At 44.6% G+C, this 17,580-nt stretch overlaps 1 protein-coding gene across 4 annotated transcripts in view; it reads right to left on the bottom strand.

Annotated features, from left to right (window-relative positions):
* Positions 1-17,580, bottom strand: part of ARHGAP22 (Rho GTPase activating protein 22) — a 234,616-nt gene that overhangs the window by 130,294 nt on the left and 86,742 nt on the right. Inside the window, exon 1 of one of the 4 annotated variants that reach the window (XM_074958577.1) lies at positions 13,513-13,697. The exons of the other annotated variants lie outside the window; for them this stretch is intronic. Coding sequence (XP_074814678.1) covers positions 13,513-13,564 — 52 coding nt within the window. The 5' untranslated portion in view covers positions 13,565-13,697. Of the gene's footprint in view, positions 1-13,512; positions 13,698-17,580 lie in introns of those variants that run through there. 4 annotated transcript variants of the gene reach the window in all.

The following is a 17,580-nucleotide window of genomic DNA, read 5'->3' on the forward strand; positions in this document are numbered from 1 at the left end:
CCACACCTAGAAAATATTTGCCCAGAAGGTGAGCAATTCAGAAAGTTAGGAATGGCTGAAAACAGGGAGTTAGAATGGAAACTGTTATGCAGCCTTAGCTATAGCTATCGTGGCTACTCTAATACATCACTGTATATGCTGACTACATTAGCTTATGCTATATTGCAAAGTATCTACAAATACTGCATGATATGCCATATTCTATTGGATCTAAATATGATAAATCTCTCTGATATGCTATATATTTCCTAACACACTATTGGATAGTAATGCCAAATAGCGTTATATCCTACATATTATATCCTATCTAGCCATATTGCACAGGACCTCACAGACAGATATCCATATATATTAGGTATGTCTATGGTCCTCATTATTGTAGTACCTGAGTGCCTCATAGTCTTTAATGTATTCATCCAGTCACAAAATGCCTGGGAGGTAGGGTTGTGCTATTATCCCCATTTTACCAATGGGAAAACTGAAACACAGAGCAACTAAGTGACTTTCCCAAGGTCACACAGGAGGTCTGTGGCAGAGCAAGGAATTGACGCTGTCTCTCTCTTAAGTCCTAAGCTAGCGCCCTAAGCACTGGACTATTCTTCCTCTGTTACAATGTTTCATGACATCTGAAATACTCAAACCATCCTGCATGGTATCTGAGTGGTAGTAATTTGGGAGTGCAGGAACTGATAGTGTATTGTCTCTGGCATTTCTTGAAGACGTAGCACTTTGGGACCAAGCACCACCAGATGTGCTGCCCAGGGAGGGCATGACTGGCATGCTCCCAGGGTCCCTGAGTGGCCCAGGTGCTCTCCTGAAGTCTGGATGAGACACCAGGAAGTTGTTTGTGCAGCTAGGTGGATTCTCATCTGGCTGCTGTCACAGACCCTATTCCTCTGTCTTGCCCTGGTTCCTGGTTTCTGACTTGGGCTCTGACCCTCAGCTTTGGTACATGGTGTCTGACCTTGGCTCTGACCCTTGGCCCTGCCCTACCTTCTAGGCCTGACTGCCCATGTCCCAGCCTTGGCTTTTCTAGCTTTCTGATCAATGTCAGGATTATGACTTCGGGGCAGTTCAGCCAAGCAGTAGAGAGCTGGCTCAGTTCATTTGCATACTGCAACCCCCTTGGTTAAAATGCTGTTTGAGTTGTTTCTTGCCCTCCAATAAACTCCCATTTTTCTGACTACAGAGGAATGGCAGAGAGGTGATATCACACCTCCTGAGACCACCTGAGTTGTGAAGTTTGACTTTCTGGCTGTTGGGTTGTTACAGTATCTGTTTCACTACCTGGGCTGAGTGAGTGGCAGAAATTAAACAGACCACAGAGGTGGTGAAAAGTCCACTGGATTTGTAGTAGCCTTTCAGACGGAATCATCTAAAATAACTTTGATTACTAGGGAGAGGACTAAACTAAAACCTAAACAATTCCTGAACTGATGGCTACTAAAAAAACTTGCCAATCGTTAGCCCACTGATGCCACTGCCTGTCATATTGACCAGTATTGTTTCCTTGTACTCCCCCATCAGTCTGTCTGTGTCCAGCTGTTGTCTCTTGTCTTATACTTGGATTGTCAGCTCGTGGCAGCAGGGACTCTGTGTTTGTACAGCACCTAGCACAATGGGGTACTGGTCCATGCCTGTGGCTCCTAGAAATTACCATGAACACCAAAAAATATACAGCAACTGCGAATTTAGGGCAGATTTGGATTTGCATCTGGTCCAAACTTCTTGGTTAACTGGATTCTCAATAACAAGCCAAATCAACACCCCAAATCTCATCTCACCCAAACTCTGGAAAACATCTGACTCATAAACTCATCTCTCTTCATAACATTTCTGGTAATTATTTTATGGTTCTTAGATACCACAGTGATCGCACCTTAGAACTACCTAAGAGAGAGGCACAGGTACTGTAGATAGTTTTTAAAACACGTGACTTTTCTTGCCGGTTTAACCTTTATGCTTTGTGAGACAAAATTACAGCCAGTCAATGGTGTAAGATAGTTTATTATCCCAGCAATAAACAAAATGTTCAACAAGCAGTTTAAACAAACAGGAATTAGTCCTGCCACTGAACTTAGTCAATGTAACTGATCTGAAAAGCCCTTTTGCTTATGGCAGCTGCTAACAGCAACGTGACCACCTACGATAGCCGCAAGCAATCCAACGTTAACGTCTGACCCAAGGATAAAATATTAATTACAGTGAAACCAGTTGATAACAACAATACAGCTGTTGTCAACATATGCCACAGAGGAGCGTTAATCCCTCCAAATCTGAGAACATGTCCCAGCACAGGTTCTAAGAAGACAGTCACTGAATCAGAGACTATAGGGGTGGAACTCACCTCATAAATCATCTTGTGCAATCCCCCCCTCAATGGATCAGTACAGGATCCTTCCCCGAAATGCTTCTCCAGTCCTGTTGTAAGTGTGCCAAGCAATGGAGCTTCCAAAGGACTTCTCCAGTCTAATAAACCTCACCATCAGGAATTTCTTTACGATATTCAGCCAACATAGTCCTTTATCAATTACATTCCATTAAGACTCATTCTAGTCCATCATATCACCCTAGAGCAACTCCTTTCCCTCCATAGCATTCACACCATTCATACAGCTAGAGAGAGTTAAGTCTCCCCCACTTTAATTATCATTGTGGCAAGATAAATGTACCAGGGGTGTAATTTAGTTTGGTTGAGATTTGGTTGAGCAATATTTAGTTATTTAAATCCATCTTGATCACCAAATCTTTATTTTTTTATGATAGGGCTCACCAGGGCTCGGAGTCTTCCAGACAGAAAAGGTGGCACAATCTTGGCCTTAACCTTGAGGCATAACCACAGTCTTGTGGCTAAGGCATTAGTTTGGGACCCGGGAGACCTGGGTCCCTTCCTGGCTCTGCCACAAACTGCCTAGGTCACACTGACCAAGTCACTTAGGGCTTGCCTATACCTGAAAATTAATCCAGCATAAAGCAGCGTGTGAATTTAACATGGATTAACTATTGCTGATTAACTCCTTGTGTGGATGCTCTTATTCCAGAGTCAGAGTGCTTTATTTCAAATTACCTTAAAGCAGAATAAGGCACTCTTACTCTGGAATGAGGATGTCCGTATGCGATAGAGATGGCAATTTCCTGCAAATCCTTGGGAGACCTTGAATTAAGTTTAAGTATCTTTGGGATCTATTGTTTTAAATGAATGAGTTATGTATGACTGTGTCCTACTCCAGGAGGGAGGGCTACCACTGCTCCTTCAGGAACTGAAAGCAGTGTGTGTGTGGGGGGGGGTAATTGAGGCAAATCAGCCAGGTTGTAACCCACCAGACAGGTGTCACACCACCTGGAGAGGCTCACATATACTAGGTTCTCCAGAGATCAGCAGACAAAGAAAGGACTTTGGGATAAACAGCCTGAGTTTAAACTGACACAGGCTCCGCTTTCTGATCCAGCACACAGACAAGACCTTCTGTCCAGAGGGCCCCCCCCAAGCCTTAGGGAAGGGTTGGAACGACTGACACCTGCCAGCACCTGAGGTTGGAATGGGGTGATTACCGGTGACCTTATTAGCATGCTTGTAGGTTCTTTTATTGTTTTTACTATGTTTTCTCTGTCCTGCTTTCACCTTAAGAATAAACATGCTTGCTTAGAAAGAGCTGTGGGGTAACTTCTAAATACTGGCAATTAACCCGGTCATAGCCTCTGGAGAGAGCAAAGCAGAGGTGCTGACCTTGTAGGCAGCCTGGCTTGCAGGGAAATTCACAGTGTAGGCAGGGAACTGTGCAGCCTGGACAAAACTCAAGTCAGGAGGGAGAGGGACGTGGTCTCTACCCGAGAGACGTGATGACTGAGGAGCCGTCAGCCTAGAATGGGTGACCTTGGTAGACCACAGAGGGGAAATACAGGGGCAATTGCCCTTCACTGTGACGCCATATATGGAGTTAACCAGGAACAGCGAGTCCAGATTTTCTTCCCTTGCAAACAAGCCCTGAGTTTTTCCTGAGCCCTCCAAACTCCTAGTATAAAATGGGGACAATAGCACTTCCTTTCTCCCATCCTTTGTCTGTCTTTTCTGCTCAGACAGTAAAATCTTCAGGGCAGGTCTGTTTCTTACTATGTGTCCATGCAGTACTTGGCACAGTGGGGTTCTGATCTCAGCTGGGGCCTCTAGGAGGCTACTGTAATACAAATAATAAGCAATAATGTGATCAACACAGCATAAGATATCGCTATCCAGACAATCCCTGCCCCGGGCAGTTATTCAGTCTTTCCCAGTCAAGCCAATGACATTTAAAGACACACCAGACACATTTGGCCATAACAAACCTTCACCCCACACTCACCATGACTCTTATGAGTTTTGCCCATCCCTGTAGGCATATGCTTGGATTCAAAGAGACATCTTATTAAAGGGTTCTCCTGGATGAATAGGGCTGTGAAGGGGTTAATATTGCAATATCACTTAGCTTCTGAGAGTCCTTCCTTCCATTGCTGTGTCAAGCCCTTATCAGACTGAGTTTATCCATTTGAAATGTAAACTCCAAACAGTGTGACCCTGACTGTCCCCAAAATAAAAAAAAGGGAGTTATCTAGGGTAGGTTGATGCTAGAGTGCAAACTAAAGCAGGAATTAGGTGTGGGGTAGGGGGTTAATTTCTATCAGGACTTCTTTCATGTAGCACAACTTTTTATATCTGTGCCCCAGAGACAAATTAATGGTAGGCAGAGATGCATCAACTTCAAATTCCATAATATTAAAGTGTGTTTAACTCTAGAAATTATTTAAAGAGGTTTTGGGCCAGTAACAAAGATTAAAATGAGTACCCTTCCAGCTACATGGTCACTAGGAGCAGTGCACGCAAGTGAACAGAGCAGTGCAAGAGGACTCTAGGGACCTGGGCTCTACATTTCCCCTCTCTATGCCTCAGTTTCCCCATCTGTAAAATGGGGATAATGATACTAACCTCCCTTGTAAAGCACTCAGAGATCTACTGATGAAAAGGGCCATATAAGAGCTAGGTATTATTATATTTGGAGTAACAGTGTCATTTTGCATCTTCTGGCTCCCTAGATGCCCTAGCATCTCATTTAGCAATGGGAGCAGGGGGGCTGCAGGGCTAGCGGGGGGTGGGGGAGGGAGGTTGCCATATACAGACCTGTAATGTGATTGCATTTGATGTGAACACGTCTACAGAATAATCCTATTTTCAAAGGGGAGAAAAGATCTTTGTTTCAGAAAGTCTTTGCACGGCACATTTAACTGATTGATGCATTTATATTAGTGTGCACCCGGGTGTGAGTTCTGACTGTAGACAATACAAGGTTTGGCTTGCACCAGCATGTCTTTAAAATCAGGACACAATTAGGAGATTTGGGTAAGTAGGCACTATATCAAAATACAGAAAATGATAGAAAGCGATGAGAAAACAGAATCTTCATAGTTTTTTTTAATGTTTTTATCAGAAATGATATATTCAGAAAGAGCAAGATGGTGGCACGGATACACCTCTCACCTTACCTCCATTTAGGTAACTTTCCTGCGGCAAAGACAAGATATGGTAATAGAATGAAGAAGAAATGTCACTGCAGGTGCCTCCAAGAGCATACATGAGCCACTCTCTAGGGAGAGCCTGAAATCAGATTAGATACTAAGTAAAGTCCATGAGCTATAACCATTTAAACGAGCCAGAGGTCATGGATTTGGTGGAAGTCATGAAGTCTTCAGGTGTTAAGTTCAGTTGTACAAGAGGTTAAACACAGAAGGCCATAAAAGGCAGTTCATCCAAGGGGCACGTAGGCTGCCTGTTTGCCAAAGGAAGCTGGTGTCCAAATGTCTCAGCCAAGCCAAGTAGCTAGTGTATCCTCATTGTCCTTGCCTGATTGCTCCCACATAGCCCGCCTCCTTTTTCTCCTTCACATTGGTGACTGCTTGTACACTGCCTGTGGCTGACTTTACTTGATCTCAGCAGCCTGCCATTGCTCTCTGCCTCATATAACACCCCTAGGGTGACTAGATAGCAAGTGTGAAAAATCAGGGGACCCCCTATCCTGCTGCCACCCATGCAGCATGCCCAGAGATGCACATTTTGGGTACAATCCTACAAGATGACCAGTGACCTTCACTACCATGGATATCAGTGACAGCTGATAGTGCTCAGTACTCGACCCTCTCAAAAATGTGTTTCATTTTCTGTGAAAAAAAATCCAAACCCCTAAAAAGAAAAAAAATCAAAATTTTTGCAGGTGGTTTCTCTCAGAAAAACAAAAATGATGTTTCTATTTTCTCCAACCAAAAACAGGGAAAAAGATGTTTTAAATCAGAAATCCATTTTCCATTAAAAAAAAAGGGTCAAAGGAAAACCTCTGACCAGCTTTCCTCAGCAAGCACCCAGCCTCAATCTTAGAATGAGCACAGGGACTGAGCAAAAGCCTGAACCCATGAGCAACCATGCAATGCCTTTGAAACGATATTGGTTAATTTCCCTCCTCTTTGGTGCATAAGGGATGGAGCCGATGAAGGTTAATGGGATTTCTGTATCCTATTGATACAGGAACAGTTTCACTTGCTTCAGGACAAAAGGACAGCGTTTGCTTTTGTGGAAACAAACAAAATCACAGATGGGATTTCCAGACTACAGTTAAAACTGCACCAATGCTTCCACAATTATACTCCTTATTAATCAGAGCTGCTCAAGTGTTTAAAAATTTAACTAAAAATTTGGAATTTCAATTAAAAAAGGGGGTGGAAATGAATTTTTCACAAAAAAATCCTGGAATTTCATTCCTTTTTGACCAGTTCTATTATTAACTACAAGGATAAAAATAATCAAAGAATGCAGGGCTAGCCACCAAGCCACTTTAGGGACTGTGCAGTCTCATCTCGGCTGCTTTAGAGTGATCCTCTTTCTAACCAATGGCCTTCCCAATTCGGGTTCAATCTAGGAATAAATTCCATGCCCCATATTATACAGGAGGTCAAACTGGAGACCATCTGGTTCTATGCTTGTCCAGCACCTGGTCCATGACTGGAGCTCCTAGATGTCATGGTAATAGAAATAATAAATAATAATAATAGATGATCATAGTGTCCCTTCTAGCCTTAAAATCTACAGCCAAATTGTAGTAACTATTATTATGACAAAGACGAGGAACTGGGCTGACACTCACCAGCTCATTTGGCCCTCGGACACTGTCCCCAGGCTCTTTGATGGTAATAATCTGCTCACTGCTGACATGGAGCCTAGAGATTAATGGCTCCGCACTCCATTGCAAATTCAGCTGTTTGGCTAAGCACTGGCCTGGCAGGAAAGAGGTGCTTCCTAGCTATGATACAGCTTTTACTTCTCAGTGAGAGCATCTTAACAGGAAATGATTAATTGTGTAGTAGTTTGATCTGAAGCAGCTGGAGGACAAGATAATGGCTGCCAAGGAAGAACTTGTACAGGTAAACAAACAAATTGGTCCGTTCTGTAAGCCATCCAGAGCCCCACAGCTGCCATTGTATATTGATTAACTGTTGAGATGAAGGAAATCACTTTACATACCAGCGCAGGACGTGCATGCCTGCTTTAGGAAAGGTACCTGGCTGTAGGAAAGTGCTTCGGTCCTATTAAACATCAAAGGAAAACATAACACCTCCTATGAAAGAAATGAGATTTCAGTGTGACAGAGATACATACCTACCCACACACAGCCCACCGGCTGACTGCCTGAACCCAAACGGCTAGAAGTGTGCTATCTTTCACCCCATGGCTCTGCACAACCTCACCAAGGGGGAGCCAAAGAATGAAATCACAGTCAGTAACCAGGCCACAGTCCCGTTTGCCAGACATATCATATTTTTTGGTGGAAGACTTTTTTTTTAAAATAAGAACTATGAAAACTGGAAAAAAAATCTGGAAAATAATGAGAAAAAAGTGAAAAGAAAAGACAGTGAACAAGAGACTTCCCCAAGTTTGTGATTCTTAGCAACACTCCATTCTTTAACTCACAGAGGTAGTATTATGAGACCCAACTCAGTGTTTGTAAAGTGCTTTGAGATCCTTGGCTGAGCTAGGTTAAATGAAGCTTAAAATATTTATTATCAATAAATGTATTGCTAAATACCATCTTCCCTGATTTTCTTGTCTGCTCTATCACAACAGAAGCTCCCCTATTCTTTGGATGGGCAAATGAATTCTTTTAATGGCTTTCCCCGCTCAACTCTCCACATCAGATTACAGGTGGAACCCCAGCTAGCTGTAATATTTCAGATAAAACCCCAATCTCTCACTGTGCTCACTGGACTTCGGACCTTAAGCACAGGATCCAACCACAAAGCACTCAGTGGCAATCAGCAGCCACTCTGACGCCAGATAAAATCTAACAGGCAAACGGCAGCTGGCTGCGAACTTGGAAGGTCTGGGCTCATGTTTGCCTGAGCTTGGAATTCGTAGTAACTAGTTCACTGGGGTTTGATTTTTATGGCAGTGAATGCACTATATATCTCTTAGCAGAGTTAACTCAAACAGAGCAAACTGATGGACAAATTAATGGCGGCAAAAGGAATATTTGTTGATCTTCACAGTTATATTGCCCCATTGGAAAGTCACTTATAGAAAAATGCTCCTGTCATTGGTTTGCAGATATTTTCCTGTAGGTATTCTAAGGGAACAACAACTGATGTCAAAAAAATCAAGGACAAAAAAAGGAAGGGATACAATTAAATTAAAACGAACAAGCCTGGCTCAGGGGACTTGGCAAGGGGTCTGGTCACTTTCACCTACAAGATGCATGTCAGAATCTGGCCCAGGCCAGCAGGGACTGCAAGCAGCTGGAGGGTGGCCTCTCTCTCCAGTTTCATTCCAATTCCTAGCAGTCACTCTCCCTCATCCCCCCAAAGTCTCACCACCTTTACTGACAATCATGGACAAGATGCCTAAGCACTGGACTGATCACTCCTCCATGTCAAGCACACGGTCTCAGTGAGCATACTGCGTAGATGCAGTGCCACTGCCAGTGAATCTAGCACCTTTCACAAGCGTGGCAAACCCAATTGTGTAACCATTGCTGAAAATGCTGTTGGCCTTTCTTTGTCACTTATTTCTACCTCTTAACTGTTCTGATGAAGATGTTGCTACTCAGGCATTACCATTTCAGATGAAGTGGACTTCTTGTTACTTAGGTCTCTCTCCTGCTGGTGGGCAAGACAAGCACACCACGGCTGTTTGCATGGGCTCAAATTTCTTTCTGCACTAATCTCTCCTAAAGCAATAACGTGGGGTCTTATGTTATGGCCCGGGATGTAGGCAGTCTTGCCTAGTGGTCAGAGCAAGAGTCAGGTCTTGTGGGCAGAGCAGGCGTCCAGGTTGGGGAACGAAGCTAAGGGTCAGCACCAGAGTCAACTGCCGACCATCAGAGCCAGGAATCAAGCCAAAGTCAGAGTGAGGAATCAAAGCTGAGGGTCAGTGTAGAGGTCAGGTATAAAATGCCAGAGCCAAGACTCAAATTAGAGCCAGAACTGGTAACTGATGGAAGCAAGGTATAACAGCAGGAATCGGAGGAGAGGCAAGGATCAGGAATGGTGCAGGAGTATGGTGGGAGCATAAGCGAAAGCATGGGTGAGTCAGGAATCAGGAACAGGGGTGCAGGAAGCAGGCACAAGCAGGGACTGGTGCAATCACAACAGGAAGTTACCTTGCTTCTCAGACAGCTTCCTGTGCCTCCTTTTGGATTAAATAGCCTGTTAGGACCAATCAGTGAAGCCAGGCGATCCTTCAATCAGCACTCCAGTGGGTGGGGCCTTGGCTGAGGCTCTAGTCCTATGAGCTTCTTGGCCCAGCAGATTTTAGCAGACATGGGGTGGAGGCCAGGATGTGGTTGGGTGTCTGGGCACCCACAGGCCTGGGTGCATGACCTGGGACACCACACCCTTGCTGATCACTCACAGACAGGAAGATCTGTGATTCGGTCTCCCTCCAGGTCATAATCCACTCACCTGCCAGCTGCCATCTGAGGTGCCAGGGACAGACCGAGCTGTTCTTTTTACCAAGGCAGAAACTGGCAGGATCAGCACAACTGCCCAAGGTGTGCAACCATCAGTGCCTTGGCCACAAGCCATGCCATCTCTCCTGCATCCACCACCAGGATTGCCAGAGCCCACCAACAAACGGTGCCAGTTAAAGCGCACGGGCAAAAGGCCAGAGCAACAGCAGCACAGAGCCATGCTCTGAAACCACCCGCCAAGAGCACAAAGTCTCCCAACAGCCTTGCGCTGCAGCAGCAACAGACCCAAAGAGAACCTCCATGGAAGCTGGTGTGAGAACAGCATGGGGATCAGAAACACACACACACACACACACACACACACAATCTGACTTCAGTGGCACCACACCAAAGGAGAAGTTGGCTGAGATCCCAAATCCAGGCCCCAGTTCTGCAGCTGAGGCCCATCTCTAATATAGATTGAGGTGGAAAATACCCAGCCTCTCTAGCTGCCCATAAATCAGGTTGATACAGTACAAAACTTGCACCAGTCTCCAGTTTTATAAAAGCTTGTTTGTCCATAACCAATATTGGGGAAGAAATTTGACTGGGACTTTTTCTTTCCAATCAGCCTGAAAGAGAGAGTTGTTACAGTGGGAAACATTTATACTGTACTAAAGGAGGCATCACATATACTTTCAACATAAAATAACCCGTGGCAGGCACTGTAATGGGCTAAGCTGGAAAGAAGGCCCTGCAATGTCTGTTAGTATGAGGTACTCGTATACTGTATTTTCTGGCCTCTCTGCCTGGCCAGGTGGCTCTGTAGATAAAGAACAGCCTGACTAATGCTGGACTTTCATCTCAACTGGGATAAAAGTCTGTGGTGTTGCCAAGCTTTTCAGGCTTAGTTAATGGTACAGATCTGACACAGAAACACTTGACACTTCTGAGCCTAAATGAAGTGTGCTGACTAAAATGCTCTCTCTTTAGAAAGGGTTTCCCCTTGGGCGGGGAATGATGTTGGGGGAGCGATGTGGATTAGTGTATTAATCTTCCCCTTTTGAAGACATAGAACCAGATTCTGATTTAACTTGTACCGGTGTAAACTGGAGTAATTTAGCTGAAGTCAATGGACTGACTCTGGATTTATACCAATATAACTGGGATCAAAGAGTTTGGACTCTGGGTTCAAGCCTCATTCAATCCAGGAATGAAATTAGTAGAACTCCAGAGCCAAAACTTAGGGTTGCTTTGATCTGGGGGGTTGGTTTGGGCCCACCTGTAGCGAGGAGAGTGATACATCTTATCGTGGGTCCTCATTTGTGAGCCTTAGCAGAAGGGATAATCAGCTTTGGAGTCATGTTAACCAACTGTCCGTTGTCTCTGAGTTAAATTAAACAAGGCACATTTATGATCACCTTGATTTGACCCTCGCCACTTCTGAGCTCCCATCCGAGAGAGAGCCCAGGGGGACAAATTGCGCCTCATCTGGTTTGGATTAACTCCATTTCAGCATCTGCCCCTTTCAAATGTAGCTGATTGGATAGATATTACCTCATTATTTGTTCTTCATTTAGCTTTCTTCTTGATATCAACTTTTATTTGTTTGAATGAAGCTCATATATGCTGACTTATGACTCGTTGGAATAATAAAATTGTATGGAGTGATGGACGTATAGAAGCTACATGTTGCATTAATGCTGTACCAAACATTTTATATTTTTTTTTAAAGATCAAAATCAAATACAATCTGTTTAACACCCTACAACAGTGGTTCTCAAAGCCGGTCCGCCGCTTGTTCAGAGAAAGCCCCTGGCAGGCCGGACCGGTTTGTTTACCTGCTGCATCCACAGGTTCGGCCGATCGCGGCTCCCACTGGCTGCGGTTCACCGCTCCAGGCCAATGGGGGCTACGGGAAGTGGCGCAGGCCAAGGGACATGCTGGCCGCCCTTCCTGCAGCCCCCATTGGCCTGGAGCGGCGAACCGCAGCCAGTGGGAGCCGCGATCGGCCAAACCTGCGGACGCGGCAGGTAAACAAACCGGTCCGGTCCAGCAGGGGCTTTCACCGAACAAACGGCGGACCGGCTTTGAGAACCACTGCCCTACAACTAAAACTGTGACCCTGAAGGCTAGAGCTCGTCAAAGAGTGTATTTTCACTTTCCAGGAAAAGTTTCAAAGAAAACGGACATTTTTTGACTATGTCAAAGATTTCCTAGAATGTTTAGGGTTTTGATCAAAAACCTGAAAAATGTTGGTTTTCGATTGTCGAAAGACATTTTTTTTTTTGGTTGTCAAAAATGGAAAAATTTTGTTTTTTTGACAGCCTCTTCACAAATTATTTATTTTTTTCAATGAACCCACCAAAAAAATTCAGTGAAAAGTGTAATTTTCTTATAACGGTTTCTGTATTGTAAAAAAAAAAAGCAGTTTTTCATCCCCCAAAATTTTGAGATGAAAAATGTTTGACCAACTGTGCTGACGGTTTAGTTGCCAAATCACATTGTTCTTTCCAATATGTGTTGTAGTTTAATTTGAATACGGCTACAGGACCAGTCAGGACTCCTGCTTGGAGAGAGAGAGAGAGAGAGACAGAGACAGAGACAGAGAGTCCAGACTCCTCCGGCTTACCTGCACCCTGAAACTATTCCTAATCCCCTGAAGGTCTTGTTCTTCAGAAAGGATCTAAGTCTCACAGGAAATAAATGGGAACAGATGAGAAATACAGTGCCTGACTCCCCCGGGGCAACCTTTGTAGTTTATTTGTCAAGTTTCACTTTACATTTTGGAAAAAGAAAAAAGATTGAACTGTATTTTTAATATAATTCACACCCACAGCGCTTTACCATTGCAGCTGTTTATTAACCATTTTAGAAGTGATCTCACCTTTCAAAGGATTTGATAGTCTCAGAAAATAGGGGGAATTGACCCAATTTGCCATTCCACTTTATGCTGCTAAAACCCAAGTCATATATATCCAACTTACGCTAGGCTAGGTAGGATTGGACTAGTAATAAATTGGAGTGGCAAGACCCAGTTTCGACCCATTAATGATTTTACAGAACACCGATCGCATGCAGCACTCAGAGTCCGTGAAATGTACATATTGTGCACTGATCACCGATCGACTGAAATCAAAGTGAAATAAACTGAGAGCAGCCACTGCCGCCCCCCCGCCCCGCCGAGCCCCTTCAGCCAGCATCTCCTAATGTAACTGCTTGCTTTGGTTCAGAAGCTGGCACGCAGCAAGGGGCTGCCCTTGCAGCACTGCCGCTGAATAGCATTGCTCACATATCTCAGCACTGGGTAAAAGGGGGGGAACAAAAGGAACGGCTCTCGTTCTGACCGAATCGGACATCAGGACATTAAAACTGAACTTCAGAGATAGGAGCCTTTTCAATGCCAATTTGGCTTAATGAGGCCACAAGGTAGTGCCATTCCAGAAGCAATTATACTATGCAAAATAGCAACCCATGGGGGAGGCGAAGGTGGGGGAGGAGGAGGAAGACTTGCCTCTAAAGCCTGCAGGGAGATTTTGAAAGGCAAAGTTACCTTTGGGCTCCCGAGAGCGGCCTTTCCAGTCTTTGCAGCAGCACAGCCCCATCTCAGGTGCTGCGTCTCTCCAAGCCTCACAGCCAACTGGTCATCATTATTCCCACGAGACTGCTCCCCATCACGTAGGTATCCCCAGCAGCATCCTAGGCAGCAGGTACCACAGGAGGATGCAAAGGGCCAGAGCTACATCGCTGGCCCCAAATTGAGTCTTCCCGGGCCGTTGGCCGATGCTCAGACATTCTGTTCTCTCTGATCCCCCTGCACGTTTGTAACACTGCTGGCTGGACAGTTTCCCCTGCTTGTTTCCCAACTCACACCAACCCTCTAAGATGTGCAGCCCAAGCTCATTCCCTGCCAAGTCCTGCAAACATCCCAAACACAAACAGACCCTGCTAATCAATTTGAGAACTAGCAGATTGTTGCCTCGGGTCTCTGCTCCTTTATCTCCTATATTTCTGGCTGGCCCCAGCGCATTTCACTGGCTCCTTTGCCTATTAAACTTCCACCGCTTATTAATTATATGCGCCCCTCTCTGAAGGAGTGAAAGGCCACGAGAGGGGGCTTTATGTGAGCAGCAGATGCCTGTTCTCTGTTAGCCGGAGGGCAGCAGACAGACTCTGAATGTAAACCCTAAGTGTGCAGAAAAAGACACCAGAAAGGCCATGTAACCTCATGCAAAACGATGTCAGCAGAAGAAAGAAACGTCTCATTCCCCTGCCTTTCCCCAGATTAAAGCCTTAACAGTATATCTCTGAGACGCTCTACTGGGAAGCACCAAGGCCTGTGGAGACCTCGCTTTCTCTTAAAGGTCAGTGCCACTGTAGCAATATTCCATGGGGTTATTTAAACACCCACTTTTAATTGCATTAACCCAGCAAAGCACCAGCCGCACAGACAAGGCACCAGTCGCATTTTCAGGTCAAAGGAAAAAGGTTACTAATCACACTGAGGTTTACTGACTCTGATCATTCCAGGTTTGTTTTCTAGGCCGTTCAGCTCTCAGTTTTAAAACAGGCATGGTCCCTGTTTCTTGAAGACCTGCTGCCTCGGAGAGTGTATCCCTGCTGTATGTTTGACAGTGCAATAATGCAGCTTTGTTTTGCTTTGAGCCTCTGATACACCTGGGCCCCTGTAAAAAGCTAGGGTTGAGGAGCTCAATAATAAGAGACAGCAGAGGGAGAGAAATTAGGAGGCACAAGCGAAAGATTGGATAAGAAAGATACAGGAGAGCAGTTCTGGGGGCAGGAGGCCAAACTGCAGAACTGAAAGGCCTTTCAACAACAGCAATGAAGACACACGTAGGGGATCAAAGAGACAGAGAGAGACTGGCTGGGGCAAGATTATGGAGGAGTTTAAAAACAAGGAACGCCATCTTGAAAAACAATTACATCTATTCAGGACAGGCCTGATCCTGAGAGGCATACAGGACCTGTATCTCCTATTGATTTCAATAAGAGTCTCAGGTGCCTAGCAGGTCTCTAGATTGGGCTCCCAAAGCAGAAGAGATTGTCCCAAAGCACCCAGAATGAATTATAGGGTGGAAGTTTACTTGCTCTCCGACTAGTCAAGGTTCGTTTTCTAGGTGATTCAGAGGGAAGAGGTCCCTGCTGGACACTCTGTTGCTATTGTTAGTGAGAGTCATCCCTAAATGCCAGCATTCTGTGCTGACAAAGCACCAGGTGGTAGGAGATGCAAGTCCATCTTTTCCAAACCAACTGCTGCAAGAGAATCAGTTATTCTGTCTGTCTCTTCTTACTCGGAGAAACAACTGCAAGCCACTCTGAAATGAACTACGCTGGGCAGGCAAATCCTGTTTGGAAATGCCTTTTAGCCATCAGCATCTCTGAAACCTTTCACAAGGAGAAAAGAGAAGTCTGTGCAAAGAACATTAACAAAGCAAGAACCCGCTCTCTTCTCTGAAGCAAGATTCATTTTCTGAGCTTGCACTCCAGCCAAGGAGTGGGAGGGTGGACACACAAACCACCTGTCCACAATGCCTGGGTATTAAGCTGGCAAAATTCCCTGAGTTCAGCCCAAAACCAAACTCCAAACAGTCCACAGGAAAGAGGAAGCTTTCTACTTACCGGGCTCTCTATATAACACATTTTCACTAGATCCCCCTGACTGCCAGGTCAGAGAGGAGCGGGGAGGGGTTGTGGTCAGAGCACACTGTGCACCAGCAAACACTGTCTAGCAGATGGGCCCTTGGGAGCAATTACAAGCAGGTATACTTTAAAGCAGTTCCTAGCCTCTGTCTAGCAGGTACTCAGCCTTTATGCATTTTAAGGTGTAACTACTGCTAAGTACCACATAATCTCCAAGGCAGGCTGTGGAATCCCCATCACAGGAGGTTTCTAAGAACAGGCTGGACAAACCCCTTGTCAGGGCTGGTCTAGGTTTACTTGGTCCTGCCTCAGTGCAAGGGGCTGGACTTGATCACTTCTCAAGGTCCCTGCCAGCCCAACAGTTCTATGGTTCTGTGCTATCAGGTTGACCAATAGAGGCCGCTGTTTAGTTAAACACATTTCACTTTTAAACAATCCAAATGTCAGTGTCACTTATTGAGAAATGCACATGCCTTAGAATGTGTTATGAATGTTTACGTTTACCAGGTGTCACTTCTTCACATTTAAATTCTAAGTACACTAAAGTGTCCCAAGGAACCTTGGGAAGCCAACAAGAAGCTTTTCTCTGTTTCTTTGTGAGCATTAAACTAAGTGGTCCCATGAGAATGCAGACAAGGTTGTCGTCATTGGATTTCACATACGGTGACACTGTGATGCTTTTAGAATAGAAACCTTTTCAAAATACAGTCTAAATAAACACAATGCCAAGAGAAATGGGGGCGGAAGCTTCTGATGTGTTGACCACGTGGCACTTGAATGCATTTTACATTGCAGGAGTTTTAGAATGAGTATCGATTCTATGCACATAGGCAGGGATTTTCAAGAGCGCTCAGGATTGGTCTAACTCTGTTCCCACTGAAGACAATGGGAATTTTACCAATCATAGAAACATAGGGCTGGAAGGAGCCTCAAGACAGATGCTTGTCTAACCTAATCTTAAAAATCCACAATGAGGGAGATCCCACAACCTCCCTAGGTAACCAGCTCCAGGGCTGAACTATCATTATGGTTAGGAAGGTTTTTTTTCTAATGGGAGCAGAGTTAAGCCAGTGCTGAGTGCTTCTGAAATCTCACCCATAATTTTATGCCCAGGGCTTATTCAGACTCCCATATTCACACAAAACCAAGCCTCAAGATCTTCCAAATCACAGAAGCAAACTCCTCACTCTGAAAAGGTCTTTTGTAAATAAAGCTCTTTACCGTAAGAGATTTTCAAAGTGTGAGTGTATGTTTATCAAATATTAGTTGGCAAAAAGAAGAAGGAGGAGGAGGAGGAAGAGGTGGTGGTGATTAGGAAAATGCTCAAAGAACAAAGGATTAGGAACATTTCACATCATTATAGCTGCAAAGTTATTTATTCCTACCAAATAGATTGGGGGCGAGAGGGGGAATTACATCCAGTTTAGCTGTGAAATTTCAGTAAAATAGCTGTGGTTTGAGAGAGAAGGGGAGGTTAGAGGGAGGTTGAAAATAGCAAGCTACAGACAAATCATGTCTCTCCCTAATAACCTAAGACTCTGTACACCCAATACACACTATGTACCCATAGGACCCTCTATATGCCCTGTTAGTATCTACAGAAGCTGAAAACCCCATATACACTAGTATATCCTACATACAACAGCATGTGTATGCTGCATGTATTCTGTATACATTGTTCAGAGTAGCAGCCATGTTAGTGTGTATCCGTAAAAAGAAAAGGAGGACTTGTGGCACCTTAGAGACTAACAAATTTATTAGAGCATAAGCTTTCGTGAGTTTATGCTCTAATAAATTTGTTAGTCTGTAAGGTGCCACAAGTCCTCCTTTTCTTTTTACGTATACATTGTGCACCTCACTGACCAATTGTCATCTGACGTTTTAGATATCACAAGATTTGCCACCTAAAACTTTAGCTGACAAGTATATTTCTTGTCAAATCCATTTGACAACCAGATAT

This window comes from Natator depressus, chromosome 7 (genome assembly GCF_965152275.1).
Source record: "Natator depressus isolate rNatDep1 chromosome 7, rNatDep2.hap1, whole genome shotgun sequence".
NCBI classification, from domain to species: domain Eukaryota; kingdom Metazoa; phylum Chordata; order Testudines; family Cheloniidae; genus Natator; species Natator depressus.